The 24,479-nt window shown below is 37.4% G+C and overlaps 1 protein-coding gene across 2 annotated transcripts in view; it reads left to right on the top strand.

Moving 5' to 3' along the window:
* Positions 1–24,264, top strand: part of tmeff2b (transmembrane protein with EGF-like and two follistatin-like domains 2b) — a 69,885-nt gene extending 45,621 nt beyond the window's left edge. The window contains exons 5-9 of one of the 2 annotated variants that reach the window (XM_084426351.1): positions 1,363–1,459; positions 9,400–9,548; positions 12,353–12,476; positions 13,135–13,293; positions 23,616–24,264. In XM_084426351.1, the coding sequence (XP_084282477.1) occupies positions 1,363–1,459; positions 9,400–9,548; positions 12,353–12,476; positions 13,135–13,293; positions 23,616–23,709 (623 nt within the window). In that variant the 3' untranslated portion in view covers positions 23,710–24,264. Of the gene's footprint in view, positions 1–1,362; positions 1,460–9,399; positions 9,549–12,352; positions 12,477–13,134; positions 13,294–23,612 lie in introns of both variants that reach the window. The other variant, XM_084426350.1, reaches the window with a different exon arrangement.
* Positions 24,265–24,479: the final 215 nt, after the last annotated feature.

Here is a 24,479-nt window from a genome sequence, read left to right as displayed (position 1 = left end):
CGTGCATCTCAGCCCATTGCTAATATCTCCATTTTAGTTAGCTTTTAATTAGCAACTTCACACACTATCCCTGACTTCCTGAATCTGAATGTGAACACAGTGCAGCAGCTCAGGGCTGACACTTCATACTCCATAATGTGTGGAAAATCAGGCCGTTCCTTTACACCCACTCAAACCAGCTATTTTCTCAGGCTAAAAGCTGCTGCTTGACCCATATTTAGCCTTCAGAAGCCCTCACATGCTATGTTTACTTAGATCTTTTCATTTTCTGCCAACTGCTGCTCAAGCACCGCAGATTTGCAATTAGCACTGCCCTAATTGAAGTGTTTAGTCATGGGCACTATTAAAGCTTAGATTATATTGCAAATGCATACCGAACACTGTTTGTTTCTTTGGCATAAAACCACTAAGGTGAGGTGTCTTGATCTCTGTGTTATTGAACTGGTGATAATGTCCGATTTTCGTGCAGGCGAGGGCTAAAGGAAGAGTCTCTGGTTGTTTGCCATCAATAACCCATCACAAATCTTTTTTACGGTTACATTTTTATTTTATAGGGGGGCAAATTGGCTGATACTGCAGCCAGCGGGCTGGTCCCCAGCAATAATCAACCAATTATTTAATCATACACCACATGGTTTCTGCTGTTATCTACATATGGTCATCTAGAAACCCCAGACATTCAAATTTTCACTTCCTATAGGATTACATTCGCTTTTTCTGTAACATTTAAATTACAAACCTTCTATAGCATTTATTAATCTTAGTTAATATAGCCTACTTATGATGAATTTTGATTCATTGCATGGCTTTCTATTTTACCACCTGTATTATTATCATGGTGGTTATCAGTACATTGTAAGGTACAACCCAAACAGCAACGTAGTGTCGGCCCAGATCCGGGCCACATCTGGTACATGGATTCAACGGGTACCAGATGTGGGCCAACACTATGTTGCTGTCTGGGAAAGCAGACTTTGGTGGTTCAAGCAGATTTGTATAAACATTAAATTACTTGACATATACGGTTAAAAGTTGTAAAATATGCAGGTACCAATATGCCATCCTGTAACACCTGAAACATTGTCAGCATATTTTTTTACAGTAAATTTTGAAGTAGGCCTATACGTGTATATAACATTCTGCGATGGAGTTTTCTTTTCTGAATACAATGACAAATTTATTTGTGTTGCCAAGGCTTATTTGAAAAACAACAGCATCGGTTTCAGATTATTTCATAAACCAATAAAAGAAGACTGAACTCTTTTATCTGAAAGGAAACAGGAACATTTTATTCCTCATGATTTGATGAATCCTTTAAGATCTCTCACTCACTTTTCTCTCTCTCTCTTTCGCTCTCACCAGTTAACGAGGGTTCAGCAGAGATCAGTCAGAAGGAGACATCAACGTGCGACATTTGTCAGTTTGGGGCAGAGTGTGACGAGGATTCTGAGGACGTGTGGTGAGTCACAAACACACGCCACAGCTTTTCAGGGTCCTGACGTTCTGTTCTTCAGAGAACCGGAGGGCTTTAGGAATATGGGGCTGTGTCTAATGGTATGTATCAGATGCAGAGTCTTCTGCAGGCCTGTTTCTCTTGAGTTTCTGTTCTTCCTGGCACTGATTCTGATGGCTGATAAAGTCTACGGCATTTCACTGTGATACATTACAGCGCATAGCCGAGGGTGTGTGCTGCGCTGCAGTAAATAATCTCTATTCGATTGTCCTTCTCTCTGTCTTTCCGTCTCCTTTCTTTTTTATTCTTCAGCTCTCTCTTGCTCCCCTTTTAGCTTTGCAATCTCTCTTGTGGTATCTATCCCTTATCTTTAGTGAGGTTTATGATTAAAGCAAGAAAAACAATTTGCCAGTAGGGTAAGTAAAATAAACTGAATTCAAGATAAGTAAATTGATCCTGTTTTTGGATATTATTTTTGAATAGTATAGATCCCGGTTTTGAATATTATTAGATATTTTTACTGGAAATCAAGAAAAAAATTAATTTCAGCTGAACAGGAAACTAATTTCAGTGGTGAATACAAACACACACACACACACACACACACATATATATATATATATATATGAATGTTATTTTATTTCATCTACTTGGCAAGGCAACACTTCTCGTTTTCATTTAGTTTAACTTTATGTACTAAAGTAACTAAAACTGAAATAACATTATTAAAAACTATATAGACTTTAAAAAAAAAGTAATAATAATAACAAAAACAATCAAATTAAGTGAAAATAGAAAAGTATTCAATACTATACTCAATATGATACTAAAATAACTGTCTAAAATTTACAAAAAAGAAACTGCGTGGAGTCATCAAAAATAAACTATGAAGGCATGGTATAAAAAAATGTCAAATAATAATGTATAAATAATAATAAATAAAAAAACAATAAATAATAATAAAACCAAGCCCTGGCCATTTATTTAAACTCAGTAGTAATATCACTCTTGTATAGAGAATTTATTGTCTCACTCAAACTGAAAACACATTCAATTTGCCAGTAGGGTAAGTAATAAACTTAATTCAAGTAAATTGATTCTGTTTGAGAATGCTGAGATTTTTTTTACTGGAAATCAGGACAAAAATACTCAATGATAGATCAATGATCAAATAGTCAATGATTTTTCCAGTTCACATCAGCAGAACAGGAAACTAATTTCAGAGGCAGAGCAAGTTATTACATTTTGATGAAAAATTTAAGTCTATTTTTAATGTCATATCAACTTTACTGCCGCATGTATAGCAAAATTCCAGGTCAGTATTCTGACCCTTTTATAATCACTCTCACATGGACAAGGTTTCAGGTTTCTCTTTTCTGTTTCATTTCAGCCTAGTAATTTATTTAACCCATTGACTAACATGTTGTCCCTTGGCATTCTGTGGCATTCTGAGCAGATTGTAAATGTTAATTGTATTGTCGCCGGACTGTTTGGGCAAGTTCTCTGTCAGTCTGGAAAGATGATGGATCATTTCCTTGTACGAGACCCATCGTTCAGGACAGTGGACAGGAAACCCAAGAGATGGAGGGGCAAACGAGTGCAGCTCTCTGCTGCAATCCCATCTTCAATTAATAGAGTTCCTCTTCCCTCGCAGACAGATTAAAACCTCAGGACCATGGGAGGGCAATTACCATTCAAATATCCCTCACGGTAATACACTAACCAGACAGATCACAGGGAGAGGGAGAGAAGATAGAGATGTGAAAAAAGGGACGGGAAGGATTGAGGGAGAAAATGTCAGAAAGAGACAGAGATGAAAAGAGGGAAATGAGGCATTTCAGGCAGCTCATGTGTGCGACTGTGTCTGCGGTAAGGTTCACGTTGTCGGTTAAAAGAGGGAGGGAAGAGGGAAAAATATAGGCCCTGAAACTTTCCTTGTCCTTTCCAGCAAATGGTCAGTGAAAGAGATGCTTAACCTTCAACCTCAGGGGGGTCAGACTAAATATTATATGAGCTATTTTCTATTTATTCATTATTAATACGTTTTTAATTTTAGCTATCCTGTCACTGAAATTTGGAACATGTCTAAATACAGTTTACCATAAAACCCTGATTTGCAATAAACAAAATAAACATTTAAATTAAATAGATAAAATATATTTGGTTTACTGATAAGCTTATATTGCCCATAAATTAAAGAATATAATATAATATTTGCACTAAGTGTAAATAGAAACAAAAAGTATTTTATTTGCACTATGTGTAAATAGTTGATAGATGCTATTTATACTTTGCACCTCAGAGTGTTGTAGTATATTATAAAACAGTATAACATTATAACAGCATATTCAATGTATATGATTATATTTAATAAAATCCTAAATGGATGCCGCCTTATTGGGGCTTTGCTTGACCCTGTTCATAAAGCCCTCCACTACACCTACTCCTAACCCTTAACCCAGTAAACACTTATTCCCACTATTAAATTTTCCCACCTTTATTTCATTTTTTTAATAATTCCTTAATTTTTCTTTAAAATAAACACCATTCCGAGTCGATATGCGATGGAAAAAGGGAGAAGAATGAGTTTGGAAAAAGGCGGATAACGCCACCCGCCTTACTTTCCACACCACTGATCCTGTTATGAACAAATTTCTTTTGTAATTTTGCCTGGCTCAATCATATTTTGGTGGTGTAAATAGCCTCTGCCAACAAGGCGGGCTATTTGCAATTGGTATAAATAGACACTCCATAAATAAATATATTTGCTTATTGTTATTTCATGCATGCATCTAACAATTTTAAGGAATGTTACATATTCTATTTTTTGATAAAATTGGTTAGATTACTGCAGTGAACTGAATATCAATTCATCATATAAAAATGATGACTACTTTTTCTTATGTTATGTTAGATAATACCGTAGTATATAGTTCTCAATACAAAAGCATGGGATTTGTGCCTCTAACAAGTCATGGAAAGTGCCAGGAACTACAAAATCGTTACGTAAAAAAAAAAGAATGATTTTTTACTCCTGCCTGACTTCTTTTTCATTACTGACCATAGATAATGTCATTTAGCAGCTCTACAAAAGACCTGTGCCACACCTGCCAATTACATGTCAGAACAGCAGCTCAATTTGTCACTGTGAAATCAGAGGCTTATTCTTCTGCAGTCACACCTCTCCCTCATTCTGCTGATTACTCTGAAAGATGCGTTCTGCTTTTTCTCTTTCAGGTACACAATGTCTAGAGAAAGTGTAGGTGCTTCTTAGTTTACACAGCTTTTAAAATTCACAGTTCCTTGACGTTCACTTCATTCGATCCTGTTAAGTGTCTATTATTTTTGTGTATACAAAGTGAAAAACAAAGTGTTAAAAAAAACAAAGTGTTGTGCTTTTTGCCAAATAAAGAAAATTTATTGCGTAAGTTGCTTACGCTACGGGTAAAGTCATCTTTTCTCGAGATCTGAAGCCAAAAAATTATCCTTAATTTTGTATTTATTGTCAACGCAGTGCGGCAGCCAGCAGACCATAGCAGGCTGTATAAGCGTGCTCATTGGCTGTCCTGCGGCAACTGCAGCAGCCTACCGGTGAGCCCTGCGTGACGTCGCGCCCTCCACGCGTCACAGCCCGCCAGAATGGGTGTGGCTTAGCGTATATAAGGAAGGGCTCAACAGGCTGAACTCTGATTTTCATTTCTTCAGCGAAGCTCTCTGCATCGCTGGATCTTTGAGAGAAGCCGCCGCCGTCGAAACAAGCGACAGAGCAAGCCTAGGACAGCGCCTGAACAAGCGTCCCCCATGTCTCTCACAGAGCTCACTCTCGTAAAGCCGGCAAATGCCGCTCGAGCGTTAAAAGTAGGAAATGTGCCCACGAACCCGTTCCCACATCTGCCCGCTCTGTCACACGGCCAAAAAAATAAATAAAAATCCGGCTCACGCCGCATGTGTTTTAAGTGTAGAAAATGTGCCCACGTTTCAGTGTTCACCCCTACACACAAGCACTATACCCCCCGTGCCTTTCACGGAGCCCACTCTCATAAAGCTGGCAAAAGCCGCTCGAGTGTTAGATGTAGGACATGTGCCCACGACCCCGTGCCCACACCTACTCACTGCCCGCTCCGTTACACGGCCACTTCCTGCCGGTTACGTTACGAATGTATGTCTTGTGCCCACTCACGAGCGCTCATACTTACTGGCAAGCATTTTATCCTCGCGCCCCGTTTCTCGCACAATATGCTCCCCGTCCAAAGCCACCGGGACAACGTGTGTAAAACGGCCAGCCATCGCTGTCTGCGAGCCGCCGTATTCAAGCACCAAAAGCTGCTGATCTCCGTATATTTTTCCATTGTCTTCGGTCGTGTTTATATGTAAATTGCGTGAGTTTATTTTGTCCATTATATCGAAATATCTGATATATATAGACCCTGATATAGAAACTCCCTTCAAAGAAATCAGGACAGAAGTGGTTGAAAGTGGACGAAAGAGACGGATTAAAACACCAGGTGTAAACGGGAATGTGTCTCCCTCGTCTACTTGTGATCCGATCGACCAAAACGCATCTTAGAACCAGGCGTAAACAGGGCCTAAGAGCGAAAAACAGCGATGCATTTATAGAAAATGGCCTGTTAGAAAATGTTTGTGCGTTACAGTCGCTGTAGATTTTTGTGGTTTAATATGCAGGGAATCTAATATACCAAATATAGCTGCTCCAATTCCACGAGATTAAGTATATCTTTGAGAGTCATGAAATCCCTACTGATCCTTTCTAAGTTGCTTTCATCAATTATATTTTTGGAAAGCTGTGAAAAATGAGAAAATATAGTTTCCATCAGCCACAGCGAACAGTGAGTGTGCTAGATTGATTTGCAGAGCTGTAATTCCAGACGTTATAGAAGTCCTCTCTCCATCACTCTCTCTCTTTCTTTACCTTTCATTCCCCCTGGAATCTATTTGTATGTGCGTGTTGTGTCTGATAACCAATTAGCAGCTACATCTGCACGCATTGATGGTCCTATAGCAGAGAAATCCAGCTCAAGCCAACAGTAATCAATTCATACCCTCTAATCACATTTACTTCAGCTCAGTGGAAATGCAATTAATCTGCTTCAAAGCATGCTCTTTGAAGAATCACATCTTGTGTGTGTGTGTGTGTGCATGCATGTGCGTGTTTTAGTGTCAAATGGTTGTGTGAGAACATATGTGTGGATAAGTGAGTCAGACATGGTTCATGTTGCTTTGTCTTGCGTATGTCTTGCCAAATGCTGCCAGGTCTGGTCTGTTATCCTCTGGGCATATATGGAGGGATTAGAAATATTACAGAGGGGTTTTATAAATCAATACCAGACTCAGAGATGAAGTGCTCGCCAGTAAATATATTAGACAGATGAGATCTAACAAATGTATGTGGTCTAAGAGCGTTTTGTCTTTCTCTCTCTCTCTAAGAATTTGTAAGTGTGCCTGTATGGTAATTACCGTAGTTATACACTTGCCAATGCCAGACAGACACACACAAACACTTTCATCTTATTAACTAGCAATATGACTGTATATAAAGTTCTTTTATACTCAATGTTATTAGTACAAAGTGTTTGGTACAAAAGCCTGAAAGCGCATCTGGGATTCAAACAAACATTACATCTTGAAAATAAGCATACCTATAAAACAACCCATTTTAAGTTTTTTTTTTATTATTATTATTATTTATTTTTTTATACAACCAAAGAAACATATTGATGTGTGTGTGTGTCCATTAGTGATGTCCGGCCTAAGAAAAATCAACACACTTTACTCAAATATTATTAAAAATTTGTTAAAGATTTTGTAAGCATACTGCATAGTTTTGCTTTGAGTCAATTGTTTTATTTGTGATAATGCAATGAAACATGCCAAATTGTGAATCATTTTTGGCCAGGCTGTCATGAAAAAGAAATTAAGAACAGATGCAAAAACAGGAGAACCAATGAAATATTATTTGATTTACTGATTCACTGATTATGTTGTAGTCCATGTATGCTTTTTCCTGTGAGCTTTTTTTTCTACGCATTTTATGCATATAAAATAAAACCTGTAGCTGTAGTTTGCCTTTTTTGACAAGTAATATTGTCAGATAAAAACCTTAACCAAGTTAATGTTTTGTTCTTTCCTCATAATTAAAATAATCAATACATATATTGATGGTTTAATCGAACTTGCAGTCATTAAAAACATACCCCCATATAAATCAGAATTGTTTTAATATTATTTACTGTTACACTATATATAAATATTTTGATAATAATTTTATATAATATTATTCAGTAATTTTAGTTTTAACTTTTACAATTTTTTGGTTATTTTGTCTGTTTTATTCTTGTTTTTCAAAAAATAATTCTGTTTAGTAATTTTATACTTCAACTTCAAATTATTTCTATTTTATTTCAAATAGTTGCCAAGGCAATTTTTATTTAATTTTTTACATTTCAAGTTGTCTTCTAATATTTATATTTTATTTTATTTCAGATGTATTTTAATTAACAACAAGTATGTATTTTGAATATTTAGTTTAATATTTAGTTTAATATTGAATATAATTTTTTTAAACTTCAAAACAAGAACAGAATGATTCCTTATCTAATAATACATTTTTAATAAACTTTATAATAAACTATTGCTAAAAAAAAATTATATATTTAATCTGAGACCACACAGGCAAACAGATGGCGATATCGTAGTTCATCCACATAGATAAATATCTCAGGCTGCAAGTAGGAGAGGGAGAGACGATGCTCATTCTGCCAGGATAGCAGAAGTCTCCATTAATGGGGTGTCTGGCAGAACTGTGTGTTTAGATAAATAAATGAACAGATAAACTGCAAATGCAATGCAAAGTAAATTGAAAGATACTTTGAGAATGCTTGAATAAATTAAGAATCTGTGTGCATCTATTTGTGAGTGCTTGCCTGTACTCTAATAGGAACATCACTTGGTACAATTACTTGGTATTTGATTTGCTGTGATTTGTTTGAGCAAATGGCTTTCTCTTCTTATTGTATTCTGAATCTGATTTATTAATCAGTGTTTTTCTGACTCTGAGAACATGTTTGACCATGTGGACTTATAGAAGCTCACTACTTTATTAAATTTGTCTACTAACACTGTCCAACAGTGGATATACATGCATCATCTGATCCCTCATGAATAAATGTCATTTACACCATCTCAAATCTACAGAGCCCCTAAAGGGACATGGTGATGGAAAAAAAAAAATTAGATGGGAGGAAAAATTTCAATGCTTTTGTGTTCAGTCACTAGACTTTTCCGTTCCCTCGCAAAACTTTGCATTTGCAAAGTTTCCCGAGGGAATGCAAACCATTTGCGATAAAGTGCAAAAGCATTGACCAATCATTTTTCCTCCCATCTCATATTTTTTCTCATCACCATGTCCCTTTAGGGGCTCCGTACAAATCACCATTGATTATGTGGTGGAAATGACAGCAATGGAGATGACATTTTTGAAATCTAATGATAAACTACTTTATATTGCACATTTTTTGTGCACATAATGCACATAAATAATAATGCATACATTTTACATAATTACAACTTGATTGGAAATGTTAACAAGTGATATTTACTATGAATTTTCTTTGTATTTTTCATACTGTACATCACATGTCTCAGATTTCATATCAAGTATGCACATTGACATTGTTCCATGTGAACGGATAGTTTTGACAAAGTTGTCTTCTGTACATGAAAAATGCAACAAAACAAAATCCGTTTCAGTACATAAAGAAAAATAATAAAAACAAGCCCTAACTATAGTTGAATAAACAAAACAGTCTTATATAGGGAATTTATTGTCTCACCCTTACTAGAAAACCCAGGCATGAATCTTCATCTAGTGCGGACAGTAAAGTTTACTCTGCCCTATGTTCTCTCTCTCTCTCTCTCTCTCTCTGTAGGTGTGTGTGTAACATCGATTGCTCCCACATCAGTTTTAATCCAGTTTGTGCATCAGACGGCCGTTCCTATGACAACCCCTGCCAGGTGAAAGAGGTGTCGTGTCAGAAGCAGGAGAGGATTGAGGTCAAATACCTCGGACATTGTAAGGGTCAGTCGCAACTCTCAATTTTTTCAAAACAAATGTGTCCACCTCTGCTCCAGCCTGACAGTCTAATGACATTCATTCTACTCCCGATCTGAGGAGGTTATGAGAAAAGTTAACCCTCACACACCATTTCTCTTACAAGGCTTTGATTTCTTTTATGATTTTTTAATAAGCATAACTATATTCTGTAGCCAATGTATATTTAGTAGAGCTTAGTAGATTAAAATAATCACATGAAATGCAATTTTTAGATTTTTTGACCCAGCCCCAGTCATAATAAAAAATTAGAGACCCATGATCATTTGTATAAAATTCCTTACAGAATTTTGATGCATTATTGGCCCAATTTAAATGAAGAAATCTAAAACAGATTTTTTTTCTGAAGGTTCCTGAACATCATGTAAGTGTTGCTACTGTGCAAAAAAAAAAAAAAAAGCATACAAAATTATATTTGTATTTAGCAAGGACACATTAAAAAGTGACAGTAGACTTTTACATTGTTACAAAAATTATATTTCAAACAAATACTGTTATTTTAACTTTATATTCATCAAACAACCCTGAAAATTTCATTGTGGCTTTCATAAAAATATGAAACATTGAAAATTAAAAGAAATGTTGAGCAGCAAATCAGCATATTAGAATGATTTCTGAAGGATCATGTGACACTGAAGACTGGAGTAATGATGCTGAAAATATAGCTTTGATCACAGGAATAAATAAAAATGTAAATATATTAAACAAATATGATTTTAATTTGTAATAATATTCACTATATGTTTGTACTTTTTTTTTTAATCAAATTAAATACAGCTTTGTTGAGCATTGGAGAAAAAAGAAAAAATCTTACCAAAACCAAACTTTTGAAAGGTTAATGTATTTTTGTCTTTTTAAAACACATTACATTTTTGTACATTTAAGTTTCCCATTTAGGGAAAGAAATCAAAATAATGCATACAAAAGATTTTTGCTACAGCAGTCATTCAAATTAACAATGTTTCCCACTCATAGATGTCAAACATTTTAATTAAATTCTGACCTACTCTGATTAAAAACATTACATTTTGCATTAATGTTTTCTTAAATAAATTTTCTCCTTCATTTACTAGTAAATAAGAGTCTGGTTTGCTTTTAATTTCAAATTCACTAAAAGTGTTAATAAATCAAAGGCACCAAACATAAATGTCAATAGCTCTAAAAAAGTGTCGCTCCTCTCCTGTGATAAACAGAGTGGTGTGAAGGAGCATATTGAAACCAGCGAGTCTCTGGAGAACTAGCCTGCTTTATGTGTCCTCAACAGGCCACCGTACCCTGATACCTCCCAATGTGTGTGACAGTTTGACTGAGTGGTGTGACCTGCTTCACAGACAGTGTCAGGAGGGAGTTTGAGAGTGAGAGAAAGAGAGAAGAAAAGAAAGGAAGAAAGATTGTGATTGAGTAAACAGAGGGTGTGGTGTCACTGCTGTTGCATTGATCCCTCCATTGACTTGCACGGATACCCTTCAAATGCTCTCTTGCACGTACTCACACACTTTTCTACTCACCGTTTAGAGACAAAACTCTGCTAAATAGTCTAAAACTCCTATAAAAAGCTAGTTCATCTAAAAAGTAAGATTCTGTCGTCATTTACTCACCCTCTTTGTGCTAAGTCTAATTATTTTAGAGAAGTCTGTGAGGAACAGATTGAAATTGAAGACTGAAATTTGAGAGCTGTTGGGAAAGGGAAGGTTTCAGCAAATTATTTATTCACATTCACACGAGTGCTGCAGGAAACGAGTTAGCACAACGATCTCAAACTCACCCTGCGTCTCAATGTCCATACTATCCAACCTAAATAGTATGTGAGATTAGAATAAGTGTGTCCCAAAGTATAGTATGTTGAAAAGAGTATGCCAGAAGTCCCCGGATGGTCTACTATTTCCGGTGGATTTTCGAAGTGTGGATCCGTGCACACTATAAAGGCGCACAACCCACTGCGCTTTGAAGGAGGAACTACAAACACAAGTAAAAAGTGTTTAAAAACTACAAAACATGGCGGATATGCGCGACCGACGGTGAGAGGTTTAGATAAAGATTTGAGTGACTAATCAAAGTTTAACCTGATACAAAAATATTTATCTAATGTTATCTGTGTTATATTTCAGTCTCCGCAGGAAAGCAGGGCAAGGAGCAGCAGCTCATTTGCATTTAAAGATACATGCACGAAAACAGCATGTTTTTCCTCCCACTCAAAAATGGGCATTTACAACATGGTGTGATAAATGATCTGTGGGGTATTTTGAGCTTGAAACTTCACAGACACATTCTGGGGACACCTGAGGCTTAAATTACATCTTGTAAAAAGGGGCATAATTAGTGATGGGTATCTTTCAAAAATGTTCGATATCGATACTGATACCTTGACTTCGAGACCAGTTCCTGAATTATACTTTTTTCGATACCAATTTTATGAAACCCGTTTTGTCAAGATTACATTACATAATACCTAAAAATGACCTTTGGTTTTATTTTTTCAGTTTGTTGACTCATTTAGGCCACCTGGGGGCAGAATATATGCCTCACGCTCAAGCGCACGCAAAAAGCTTGCCTAATGATTATGAATATGTCGGGAAAAATAGCAAGGAGACATTTTAATTGTTTATTCATAAATGAGTGTTTTCTGAGTCAGTGTCGGCTGCAAAGATGAAGTTGACGTTGCTGACTCGTCATCTCCGCAGCATAGTGTTCACACAACAACCTGACAACATAAACATGGTTGCAGAATTACAACAGTCTTCCTCTCTCTCTCTTTTTCTGGCTGTGTTTAGAGGAGAGAGACCAGGTGAGTGAGGTACCGTGGGGTCTTTACATCCCGTGTCCGGAGCGTTACAAGAACTACTGTGTCCATGGAGAGTGCGAGTATCCTAGCAACCTCTCGCCCCCCACCTGCAGGTAACGGCACCACACATACAACACAGCAAACTCTTCCTTCTCCCTCACCTACACACCCACTCTTTAAAGGACAGTGTGAGATTGATTTTGGAGAAGAGGTGAGAAGACAAAAGCAGGGGAGAGAACGAGAAATGAGAGATGAGATGAGAATGAGATGAAAGATGTGAAGGAAGGAGAAAAAAAGAACAGATATTGTGTACGTGCCTCTCCCTAAAAGATGACTCATTCCTACCAGCTGTGTGTGTGTGAGAGTGTGTGTGTGTGTGTGTGTGTGAGAGAGAGAGTGTGCGCTGGCTGGCAGGTGTCCCCTTAACCGCCTCCTCTGAGAGGTCGAGGTTCTAATTAAACAAGACTATGTTTTTCCCAGTGTACACCAGCTCCCTGCTGCACACTCACTCCCACACACACACACACGCACACACTTTCACTGCTTTTTTGCACCGATAAACACTGAATGCCTAGTAATTATCCACAAAAAGTGGCATCAACATCCTACTGCCATGTGATTATACTCACGCTCTTTCACTGTCCTCTATCATCACATCGACACACACGCTACTCGATGTCTTGGGGTCTGCTGAAATAGTCTATTGATTATGCCCATCTTCTCTTTGCTTTAAACTTTAACATGTTTATCTTGTTTGTGTGTGTTTTCCAGTTGTCATTCGGGCTTCATTGGGCCGCAGTGTGATAGGAAGGACTATAATGTGATGTACGTGGTACCTGGTTCTGGAAAACTGCGTTACGTTCTGATCGCATCCATCATTGGAGCTCTGCAAGTGGCCATTATCTGCCTTGTAGTGCTTTGCATCACACGGTGAGCTTAAATACACAGATTTTTCTCTAAACACTCAAACTTCACAAATGCACGGACATGGTTTTCTGATGTTGGTCCCATGTAGCTGGAAAAAAATGTAACAATTATGTAGATTAAGTCAGGAATGACAGGAGTCCATCCACATGTGCACTTTTTTTTTTATTGTAGAAATGAAGCTGTAAAAAATTGTGTCTGGAAATATGCAGCAATGTTTTTTTCATAAGAGTGTTAATTAAATATTTAACAAGAGTGTTACTTAAACTAAACAGCACAGAGATTCCAGTTTGTGGGAATCATGACAGCATATATGGAAGGTCAAAGAGATCACGGTTTATTATTTTTTTGTCATGATTTTGTGATCTCCATAAAACAAGTTATTTTGAGTTTCCAATTGTTTCTTTTTTTCTGAGAAAACTACAGAAAAATAACTCTAATATATGGGCTCTAGATGATAATGTTATTGTATTTATTAATCATTACCTATTTATATGTGACCCTGGACCACAAAACCAGTCATAAGTCGCACAGGTATATTTGTACAATACATTGTATGCGTCAAAATGATCGATTTTCCTTTTATGCCAAAAATCATTAGGATATTTAGTAAAGATCATGTTCCATAAAGACATTTTTCAAATTTCCCACCGTAAATATATGAAACATTTATTTTTTGTGAGTGAATGCAGCACAATCGCGAACATAAATGGACAACTTTAAAGGCGATTTTCTCAATGTTTCGATTTTTTTGCACCCTCAGATTCCAGATTTTCAAATAGTTGTATCTCGGCCAAATATTGTCCTATCCTAACAAACCTTACATCAATGGAAAGCTCATTTATTTATTTAAAAAAATTGACCCATGTGACTGGTTTTGTGGTCCAGGGTCACATCTGTCATTATGTATAAATCCTATCTAAATATTATCTATGGGATAAATATAAATAATGTTCCTATGTACATATTTATTCATGGTTTCCACAAAAATATTAACCAACATTGATCATATTTTTTTTTCTGAGCAGTAAATCAGCATATTAGAATAATTTCTGAAGAATCATGTGACACTGACGTGTGACACTCAAGTCGAGTAATGATGCTGAAAATGAAGCTTTGCCATGACAGGAATAAATGACATTTTATAACATATTACTTGGTGAGCATAAGAGACTTTCAAAAACAATACAAATATTTTACCAACCCCAATCTTTTGAATGGTAGTGTTCATACTGATTTTTGGCAAACTATCCTTTTAATATAATATACAATACATGTATATCTAAGGGATAATGTACATCCAGCCGGTTGTTATTGCAGAATATCGCTGATCAACTTTTCGGGGTTTATTCTGAAATAACTACCGGCTGGATGTACATTATCTCGCTTATTACACGGCTGCTTGCCACATAAGTAGACAATTAGACACTAAATATTTTATTAGGTATTTTCAGCGAAGAAAGCAGTTGCTAGCAAGCGGCAAGTTCAAACTAGACGGACATTTAAGGAATATGATACAGTAATACCATTTATTACACTGCATTTTACCACATAATTAATTATGGGGATACAAGATATTGATTTGAGATTAAACTCTTTTAAAATCGTCCCTTTTTGTTATCTTATAATCCATTACAGTGTACAAAACAAATGTTGCAAAATGGTTGCGTTTGTGTGAAACAAGAGAAACAAGATGATGACCCGACAAAAATATTGATTTGAGTTTTAATATTTAATTAGCTCACCAAAACTTCCATGAAGAAAAACTGTTCCTAGCAAGGGCTGACTTCATTTTCCCAGATGAACCTTGGTTATCAGTTGTTATCGGGGAATAACATACCGTGATTGACCTATCAGAATCAAGTATTCCACTGAGCCGTATAATAATATGTATTAACTGCATGTACACAGAAATACACACACTTGTATGAATGCGGTGACAGCTTTGCTGATTATAATGGGATTCGAGTGTTCTAGTATTGTCGCATTGCACACTGCCTGTATATAATTTATTCAAAATTCAACAGCTTTGTTTTCCCTGCTCCTGAGAAGGACAGTGTGATTTTCTTGATTGTCTGATTGATTCATTAACATTTCTCAGCTTGGTCTAGATGTGAAGCCTACAATAAATAAATATGGCATGCAGCTGCCTCAGACAAAATAAGTTTATAATTGTAAACCATGTAAATCAGAATAACTGTGATTGCAATATCCAGAGAAATGATCAACAGTTGTGATTTACCATTGTTAAAACCTGATACACACACACACGTGCAGTCATGAACAAACATGAAGTGAAAGGCACACTGTACTCCGCAGTGCCCTCCTTCACCTTACAGCCCGCAAACCGTTTCTATAGCAACACACTTTCTAACTGCAGCAGTGACTTAGGACGACTTTCTCTTATCTGTCTCCTCTTGCTTTCTCTCTCTAATTTTCTCTCAAGTCCTGTCTCTCTCTCTTCATGTCTTTCCTTCTACCTAATCAAAGATGCTCAGACTGAAGCATGTTTAATCAAACACTCCTGCAAGGACGTAGTGATTAGGTGATTGTAATGATTCTCTGACGCCGCGTTGCATGCAGAGTGTGAGAGCTACTGGGAGGTAACAAAAGTAGTGGTCCGGAGAGATTGTAATAGAGAGAAAATACGAAGAGCGAGGAAGAAAATCGAGCACTCTCTGATGAGCCATCATTCAGACTCTTTGACCTTTTAAAAGTTTACAACCCACAGTACTGCTGTTTTTACCCTCCGCTGTACCTCCACCTGTAAGCAGGCTTTCTGAGGCCTGTAATGTGTTATGGTTGTGTTGTGATTGTTGCTTTGGCTCCCAGGGACGAGCGGGGCAGTGGAATGGACCGTGATGCCGTAATGGCTCTGTTGCCCTCAGTGTTTCCTCCCCAGGGAGAAATTGCCACCTCGTTTTCGTATAATCAGCACAAATGGTCTTCGACTACAATCCATTTAATAAAACTCGCCAAAAGTAGCCCTGTAGGATCCTAAAGCAGAGAGTTTATTGATTGAAGTGAAAGTGCCAAACAGACACAACAATGCAGCAAAAGTGTTTTGCAAGGATTTAATGTCTAGCTTTTTTTAGGACAACATGTGAACCGTGAACCGTGGCCCTCTCACCCCCTTCCCTCGTCTGAAATACGTTTACTCAGCCTAAAATCAGCCTAGCTTATTGTGTCCTCTTCTATAGTACGGCATACCTTTGACAAGAAATGCAATAAGCAAACAGCACAGTGAGTGTAAGAGTTCTCACCAAAATAATGCAAAATGTAAAAAAATACACATCCTTGTTACAATAATTTGCATTTCAGCAGCCTATGGTGACAACTGGCGGGATTGTAAAATGAATGGCACACAAAAGCAACAAAACTTTATGTAAGCCTATCATGACAGTGAACATCAATCGTGACATTTTGGAACATGTAGGATAATAAACAATATCATTAGACTGGATTACAGCAGACGATTAAATGTATGAAACAGACCGTGATACACTTTTTATCTATTTATTTCATTTTACTTATGCACATGCAGAATTACAGCAAATATGCATACCATTATGCATATTTGCTGAGTTGGTAAATTTACAGAATGACCTTAATTCTGCAAAGTTTTCTCAAATAAAACTGAAAATATATAAAAGAGTGGCAGCGACAGCCAGAATAAAATCAGTTCTCACGTGACCTATTTTAAATAATTAAATCATTTTAAAATAATAAATAACTTTAAATAACTTGCCCAAACAACAAACAATCTTGTTTGATGCTGTCATCCAGCAGTATAGCTTGCTGGGGTTGAAATGATTTCAAAAGCTTTGGCTTTCTGCACCAAATGAACTCTTTCCCCACCATTGATGGAATTTTCCGGCTTTTCCAGTATTTTATATTTTGATCATTTTATTTAAGTTTAAAGGAACCGTATGTAAGAAATGTATTTCAATTAATCATAAAATGGCCCTGACATGTCACTAGACATTAAGAAATCATGTTCATTTCAAATACTTATATCACTGACAACAGTAGTCCGGCCAGGATATTGTCATTTAAAAGTGAAGTTGCAGCTCTCAACTGATGTTGATGTTGTCATGTTGTGTTTTGGCCTGAAGCGCCACCCTCCACCTATCTACTAATCACGAAGTCAGTAGTGTTTCGGCATCCGGGTTGCCAGCTCTGCTCTAGTTACCACAGCTGCAGCTACAAACGTGTCGGATAAAAAATGTCTAACGTTACGAAACCTAAAAGACCTCGTTATGAATCCGAAATACGCAAAACATCTCTCATGAAGCATAAACATAATTAACAGCAAAAAAAACGTACTGTGTAGGACTCGTCACTTGCCATTGGAAGCTCCTTGTAGCAGCCTACGTTCCTGCTGGATCCTGCAGCCTAACTGGCAACCTCGAGTCAGGAGGAGGGGGAGGGGATACACCCAGTGTTCGAATTGTGTCAAAGCTCTTGGGGGGTCCCCACAAAAAAAAAAAAATTTTTTTATAATATACATATTTTCATTTATTTATTTCATATAATACTATAATTTCATTTACTTAACTTTTAGTGTTTCAGAACATGTTTTTGCAGTTGAGCATTAACTCTGTGCATAATTGATGAACAAAGACTTTTCTCCACCCAAAACCTATGTAATAATCCGGGTTTTTCCTGGGTGCTAAATGATAACTAGATAATTAAATGTGTATTTTTTGTAGACCATCATATAGCCTACTGAGTTTCCCACAGTATTTTTGTGTATTGAGCCTGGTACCTCTTCCGGGGGCATGCCCCCCCCCCCCGGGAAGAAAATTTTGTACATTTTATAGATAAATTCATTAATCTGGTGCACTTTGAGTCCCCCAAATCTGCTGTTAAAAATAAATAATCCACCCGCCAACCTCCCGAACCTATGATATTCTCTGATTTAGATATCTGCATCTGATCATCACATTTCAATTATTCAAATTCTCAGTGTTAAGCATGATAATATGATGAAATATCACACTGTAGGCTGATTTAAAATTAAGATTTATTTAAAATAAAAGTTCTTCTTTTGTCAAAATTACATTTCCAGCCTAAACAGAGGCTTTACTCCCTTCAAACTTAAATTGTCAATGTTTCATTACATCACTGTTGGAAAACACTCTTATCAGAATAATTTTTTTAGCTTTATAAAGGGCATTTCTTTCCCTAATTTGTACTCTCTATACTCCTTCCCTACTCTCAGGGAACTGAGGTTACGTTAGTAGCCTAACCGAGTAGGCCTACGTTATTTCTTAGTTTATTTTTTTGATATTGAAAATTGTTTTAATCAGGGCATTTGTCCGGTTGGGCAAGTAGGCTACAATTCTCTTTCACTTGTCCCTTAAAAAACACACGCACGTGTCCCGGACAACCGTTAATGTCGAAATTCTATTCAGATCAGTAAATTACCAAACAATCATAAAAGAAAGAAATATTATCTTACTGTCATCGTGAGGTGAAAATGAGGATCCACTCTGCCAGACTCTCGTGAAAGTGCTTATCTATAGCACGAAATTTATTTCTCGTACCATTTATTCGCCAAAAATAGTTTTTGCGTGCATATGATACGCACTTTATGGCATGTAATACGCACGTACTCCACACCCCTAATCCTACCCAAGGGGTTTGCAGTGTGTATCATTTACACACAAAAAAACAAGAAAAAAAAAACTATTTTTGGCATATAAATGGCACGATCAATAAAATGTATCTGTTTATAAATTTGAATTACTTTCTAATAGGAGCGGCAGCGAAATACTTTGATTAAAAAAATATATATTACCTAATAAATTATGTTTCTATTATTTTAGTTTTAATGAAAAACCAGGGGACCCCCCGAGGTAATTTTTTTGGGCCTTATGGGGGGTCCCTTGATGCTTATGGGGGGTCCCGGACCCCCCCAGCCCCCCCTCAATTCGAACACTGGATACACCGCTCTACAGTAATTTGAAAGTGATTGCAGTACCAGTTTTGGCCACAATCTTATATATGGTTCCTTTAAGTAATTATGTTCTTTTGTTATTTAAAAATATTTCGATTTAGCATTAATTGGTTTATGGATGGGTTTGAACAGTACAGTAGCCTATATGTGGGATACTTCTCACATAAACAAAATTATGAGAAATAAAATCAATATTTTGTCTTCACTGTGCAGTTTCAGCGAGAGAAAATGGTTTAGACTGTCACTGCTAAAAAAAAAAACTTAAAAAAAAGTATTTAATTCAAATAATGCACAAAACAGTTTCATGGCTGCTAAGAAATATGTATGGCCATTAATTTTCTCAATTCAACCGTCATTTGCTGGTGTGTGACAAAAAGTTATTTTCTGGCTGCGAATGTTATGCTTTAAGACTTGGTAGGTGATTAGTTTTCTAAACCCGTACAGCCAGTGAGTTAAAGGTTCTCTTCACTGTGTAAAACTAAATGTTTGCGAGCGAGAGGATGGAACTAATTAAAACAGGAACAGCTTTGGTCTGGTCAAGAATCAGTGTCCCCCGCGTACCCTGCTGCCTCCGAGCCAATTTAAGAGCCAGGGGCGCACTCTGCCCTATGCAAAACATGACATTTAATAAAGCGAAGAGGAAAATATAATAAAAATTCCTTGTGGTGGAAGGTTTCCCCTGCCGAGCTTCTAGGGAAGCGAGAGAAGCTGTTAATGAGACAATTTAAACCACAGCAAGTGCCTGTCTGCCAGTATCTGATTTCCATTCGTCTGTCTTTCCGTCTGCCTTTTTCTGTGCATTTTATACTTTATATGTTTAGAGCTGAACTTAACGCGTAAATGTAGTACAGTTAATTATGCAAAAGAACCTGTTGAAAAATTAACGCATGTAATCATGCCACTGACTGACCCGTATGTAATTTCTGTAATAAGCTGTGTTGGGGGGAACACATTACAAGTAACGTAAGATACGTTATCAGATTACTTTTTTCAAGTAATGAGTTACTTACCTCTTTCCCCGCCAGCGTTTTTGATATTTTTCACAAAAGTTTCATGGCCCCCAGAATATTTTGTTTGAATATCTGAACTTGCAATATATCAAAAGAAAGAACAGAGCCTCTCTTATTAAAAATAAATAAAAAATAATAATAAAAGTTTTATTCTAGCTTTATCAACACTTGAACGCAGGTAAGTTTCATTAAAAAAGCAACATTTTGAGGAAAAAGCTAAGAAAATCGAGTTTACGGAATTATGAAGCATTTTCTTACAAATGGCAGGGAAAGAGTTAACACTTTTAACATTTATTCACTGACACCTCTCCTGTCCCCATGTTGATTGAAATTGGGAGTAAGTGCAGAGGTATTTCCTTCAGCCTGAGGCTTATACAATTCACTTTTGGCGTGAAAGGGCCTTCACAGTTGCCAAAAATATAACTTTTTTATTATTATAAAAAACAAAAAAAACAAGCAAGCCTAGTCCAGGTGAGAAAAAGTAATGAAAAAGGAAGGTAAAATTACTTTCCATAAAAAAGTAACTAGTAACACAATCAGTTACCTTTTGAAGTGAGCAATGCGATATTGTGATGCATTACTTTCTCCAACAATGATAAAAAGTTACTTTTTTCAGAAAAAAAGTGATGCAGGCTGGCTCGTAAGAACATAGATCAACTATTTAAAAAGCCCTGTGTGAATGTCTACCTCAGACAAAACTCAGTTGAAAATTGGATTACTATAGACCAGGGGTTTTCAAAGTGTGGGGTGCATGCCAGGGGAGGCCCGAAGAGTGGTAAAAATTGTAGCCTAATAATTAGTTTAAAATATAATTATTGAGTTTAATTATTATATGTAATTTTTTTAATAAGACAAAAATAAGATAAACATTTTTCACCCAGAATGCCGTAGCTGTGAATTCGCTGCTGTTTGGCAAGCCCGCCAATACAGATATGCCTATTAATACAATGGAGCGATTTCTGAGACCCCCCGATTCAAAGCCTTCAAATTCAGGGCTTAAACCCAAAAGACGACGAAATGATGATCAGTATTTGAGGTTAGGATGTACGTGGACAGGACAGGTTGATGAACCACGACCTTTATGTGTGGTTTGTTAGGAGATTTTGGCTAATGACAGCATGAGACCCGCAAAACTTCGGCAACACCTTGAAACCAAGCATGTCGAGGTAACAGGAAAAAAAAATCCACAGAAAACTTCAAAGCTTTCAAGATCAGAAAAAAATTGTGGGAGATTTTGTCAAATTAAATGGAAAGTCCACTGAAGCTTCATATCACGTTGCATTTGCGTATAGCCAAGGCTGGGAAAGCGCATACCATTGGAGAGACGTTAATTCTGCCGGCAGCGGAAGACATGTGTTCTCTGATGGTAGGAGAGGCAGCGGCTTCTAAGATCGATTCTGTTCCACTATCTGACAACACAATAAGTCGGCGCATCTCAGACATGACACAGGATGTGAAGGAGCAAGTGTTAGACAGCTTCAGACACAGCCAATTTTTTGCACTCCAGATTGACGAATCCACCGATGTGGCCAGCTGCGCTCAGCTGTTAAAACATGGACATTCAAGAAGAGTTTCTATTTAGTAGTCCTTTGCCCACCCACACAACAGGTGAACAGATTTTCACAAAAATTGAACAAATTTGTGAGAAAGAAAGATATAGACTGGGAACGCTGCTGTGGCATATGCAGTGATGGGGCAAAATCAATGACGGGCCGCCACAGTGGTCTTATCTCGAAGGTTAAAGAGGTAGCCCCGAGAGCCGTGTGGACCCGCTGCACAATCCATAGACAAGCTTTAGCTGCCAAGAAGATGCCAAATGATCTTTGGAGTGTCCTCGATGAAGCTGTGAAAATTGTCAACCTGATTAATGCACAACCTCTAAATGCTCGTCTTTTCCACATTTTATTCGATGAATTGGGAACGCATTACAAACAGCTGCTTCTGCACACCGAAGTCCGCTGGTTGTCACGGGGCAGAGTTCTATCACGACTTTTTGATTTGCGTGAGGAAGTACTACTTTTTCTGTCAAACGTTCAATCCCCACTGGCGAAGCACATGAGCGATTTCAATTGGATTGCAAGGTTGGCATATTCGAACGCCTCAACACGCTTAATACGTCATTGCAGGGCAGAGACGGCAATGTGTTTTTGGCATATGAGCAAGTGTCCTCGTTCAGGAGAAAGCTGGATCTATGGGCCACTCGTGTGGAGAAAGGATGCTTGGACATGTGTCTCACGCTGGCTGATTTCATGAAAGAGACAGGGCTGTCAGTGGTTACTATTCAGCCTTTGGTCACTGAACACTTGAGGGGTCTGTGTCAGCAATTCACACACTATTTTTCTGACAAGAGACAATCCAGGATGAGTGGATTCGCAATCCATTCAAGTTCAAGCCAGCAGAAAGTGACGCACTGTCTATACAAGACGAAGAGGCTTTGATTGATCTGACTAGTAATCATGAAGTTAATCATGATAACCATTGGGTCAGTTATGTCAAAAGGGCTTTGAAAACTTTATATTTTTTAGGGGCTTTATTAGCAAGTATTGATATGTGATTATTTTTATTTAATTTGATTAATTGATCAATTTTTTTATTGACAGCCATAATCTAAAATCTAAATGTGATTTTTCTGTTAGGAAAAATTGCAGTTGTTTTTTAAAAGCCCAAGTTTGCTGTGCTTATTTGTAGGGCTGCACAAATTGTTCAAAACATTTGTGATTATATCAATACAGCTATAATAATAATAATAATACAATATTAATATTTCTTATTTTGTTTACATTCATTTAATAATAATAGGGCTGCCTCCTATTAGTCGACTAAATGTTAGTCGATGAGAAGAGGCTTAAGCCCGCGTACCCTTCGGCGTACCCTGACGTGCACCTCTGCAAAAATTGAACAACGCGTCAGTTCTACGTGGACGCAAGTGCTGTGATAAGTCTGCTAGAACCCCTCTCTCGGGTTTCACATGTGTAATTCTACACTCTGCATGTGTAATTGCACGTCAACGAGGACAACGACGCAGAAGTATAAATGAAAACCAATGCGTAGACTATAGCGTAGAGGCTCCGGCGTAGGTCCGACGCAGAAGTATAAATCAGCCTTTAGTCGACCAAAATTGTATTAAGTCAGTTAGTCAAAAAAAAAAAAAAAAAAACTCCACAGGAAGTGGCAAAGTCACGCAGTCCGTGAGGGACAGATCATTAACGGCGGGTCCTTGTGGTAATTACAGTGACTGGTCACTAATATTTATGGCTGTCGTTAAACCATCAATCTTTAATTTTGACCGAAAACCACAGAAACGCTACTCATTACAAGTTTGGGAATATAAAACTTTTTTTGTGTGTTTACAGAAGATGTCCACGTGGGAATCGGATAGCACGGCAGAAACAAAACGTTCCACACTTCAACTCCGAAAACACCCTGCGGGCCTCCACCAGACTCATCTGATGAACCCTTAAACTGCTAGTAAAAAAGAGTGACATGTGCTAAAGACAGCAGAGAAAGACCCCAGGGAATTGTGGGAACACACACCCCTATCCAGACAGGTGTGTAAGACCTGAGGCGGGACTCATGGCAGTGTGCAAACCTTCTCGTCTCTTGATTCCCATAGGATGCACACAGAGGATGGGCCTCATGGGACGGGCCTGCAGTGGTTTTTCCACCTGGCCTGCAGGCTTGAGTAAAAGCTCAGTGAGAAAGAGAACAGGCAGTCAGCTTCGTCAAATCGTCAGAGCGTACAGCCAAAAACACCTCTTCCCTGGGGTTGCAACAGTCTGGAAAAGAGGAGTGTGGACGGATGGATGAACGGATGATGGATGGATGACTGGAGCGGTGTGCCACATGTTGCCTTGTATTTGTTGTCTATGACACCATAGAAAAAAAATGAGCTCTCCAAGGCTCTCCTTGGTTATGTATTATATATTTACAATAGGTTAACATACTTGTGATGTTATTTTTCTTCGTTTTTATTCGCTGTAATGTAAATAAATTATTTATATCATGTGATTTGATGCATCATGTATGACTGACCTCCACAATGCAAAAGATCAGGTATGACTTACAATGAGGTTTCATTTGGTAACCTTTGTTAGAGTTGAAGTATGTTATTTCTCTGATTCGTTGCTGAACATTGTTGATATTTGAAATCAACCCAAACAAACTTACCCCTCTCTTCATTGCTCCGCCTCCAAAGCTCACCCTCCAATCCTAACCACCCT

The sequence above is a fragment of the Rutilus rutilus genome (genome assembly GCF_951802725.1).
Source record: "Rutilus rutilus genome assembly, chromosome: 12".
Lineage (NCBI taxonomy): Eukaryota > Metazoa > Chordata > Actinopteri > Cypriniformes > Leuciscidae > Rutilus > Rutilus rutilus.
The sequence above is the reverse complement of the archived record's forward strand: the minus strand, read 5'-3'. Positions and strand labels throughout refer to the sequence as shown.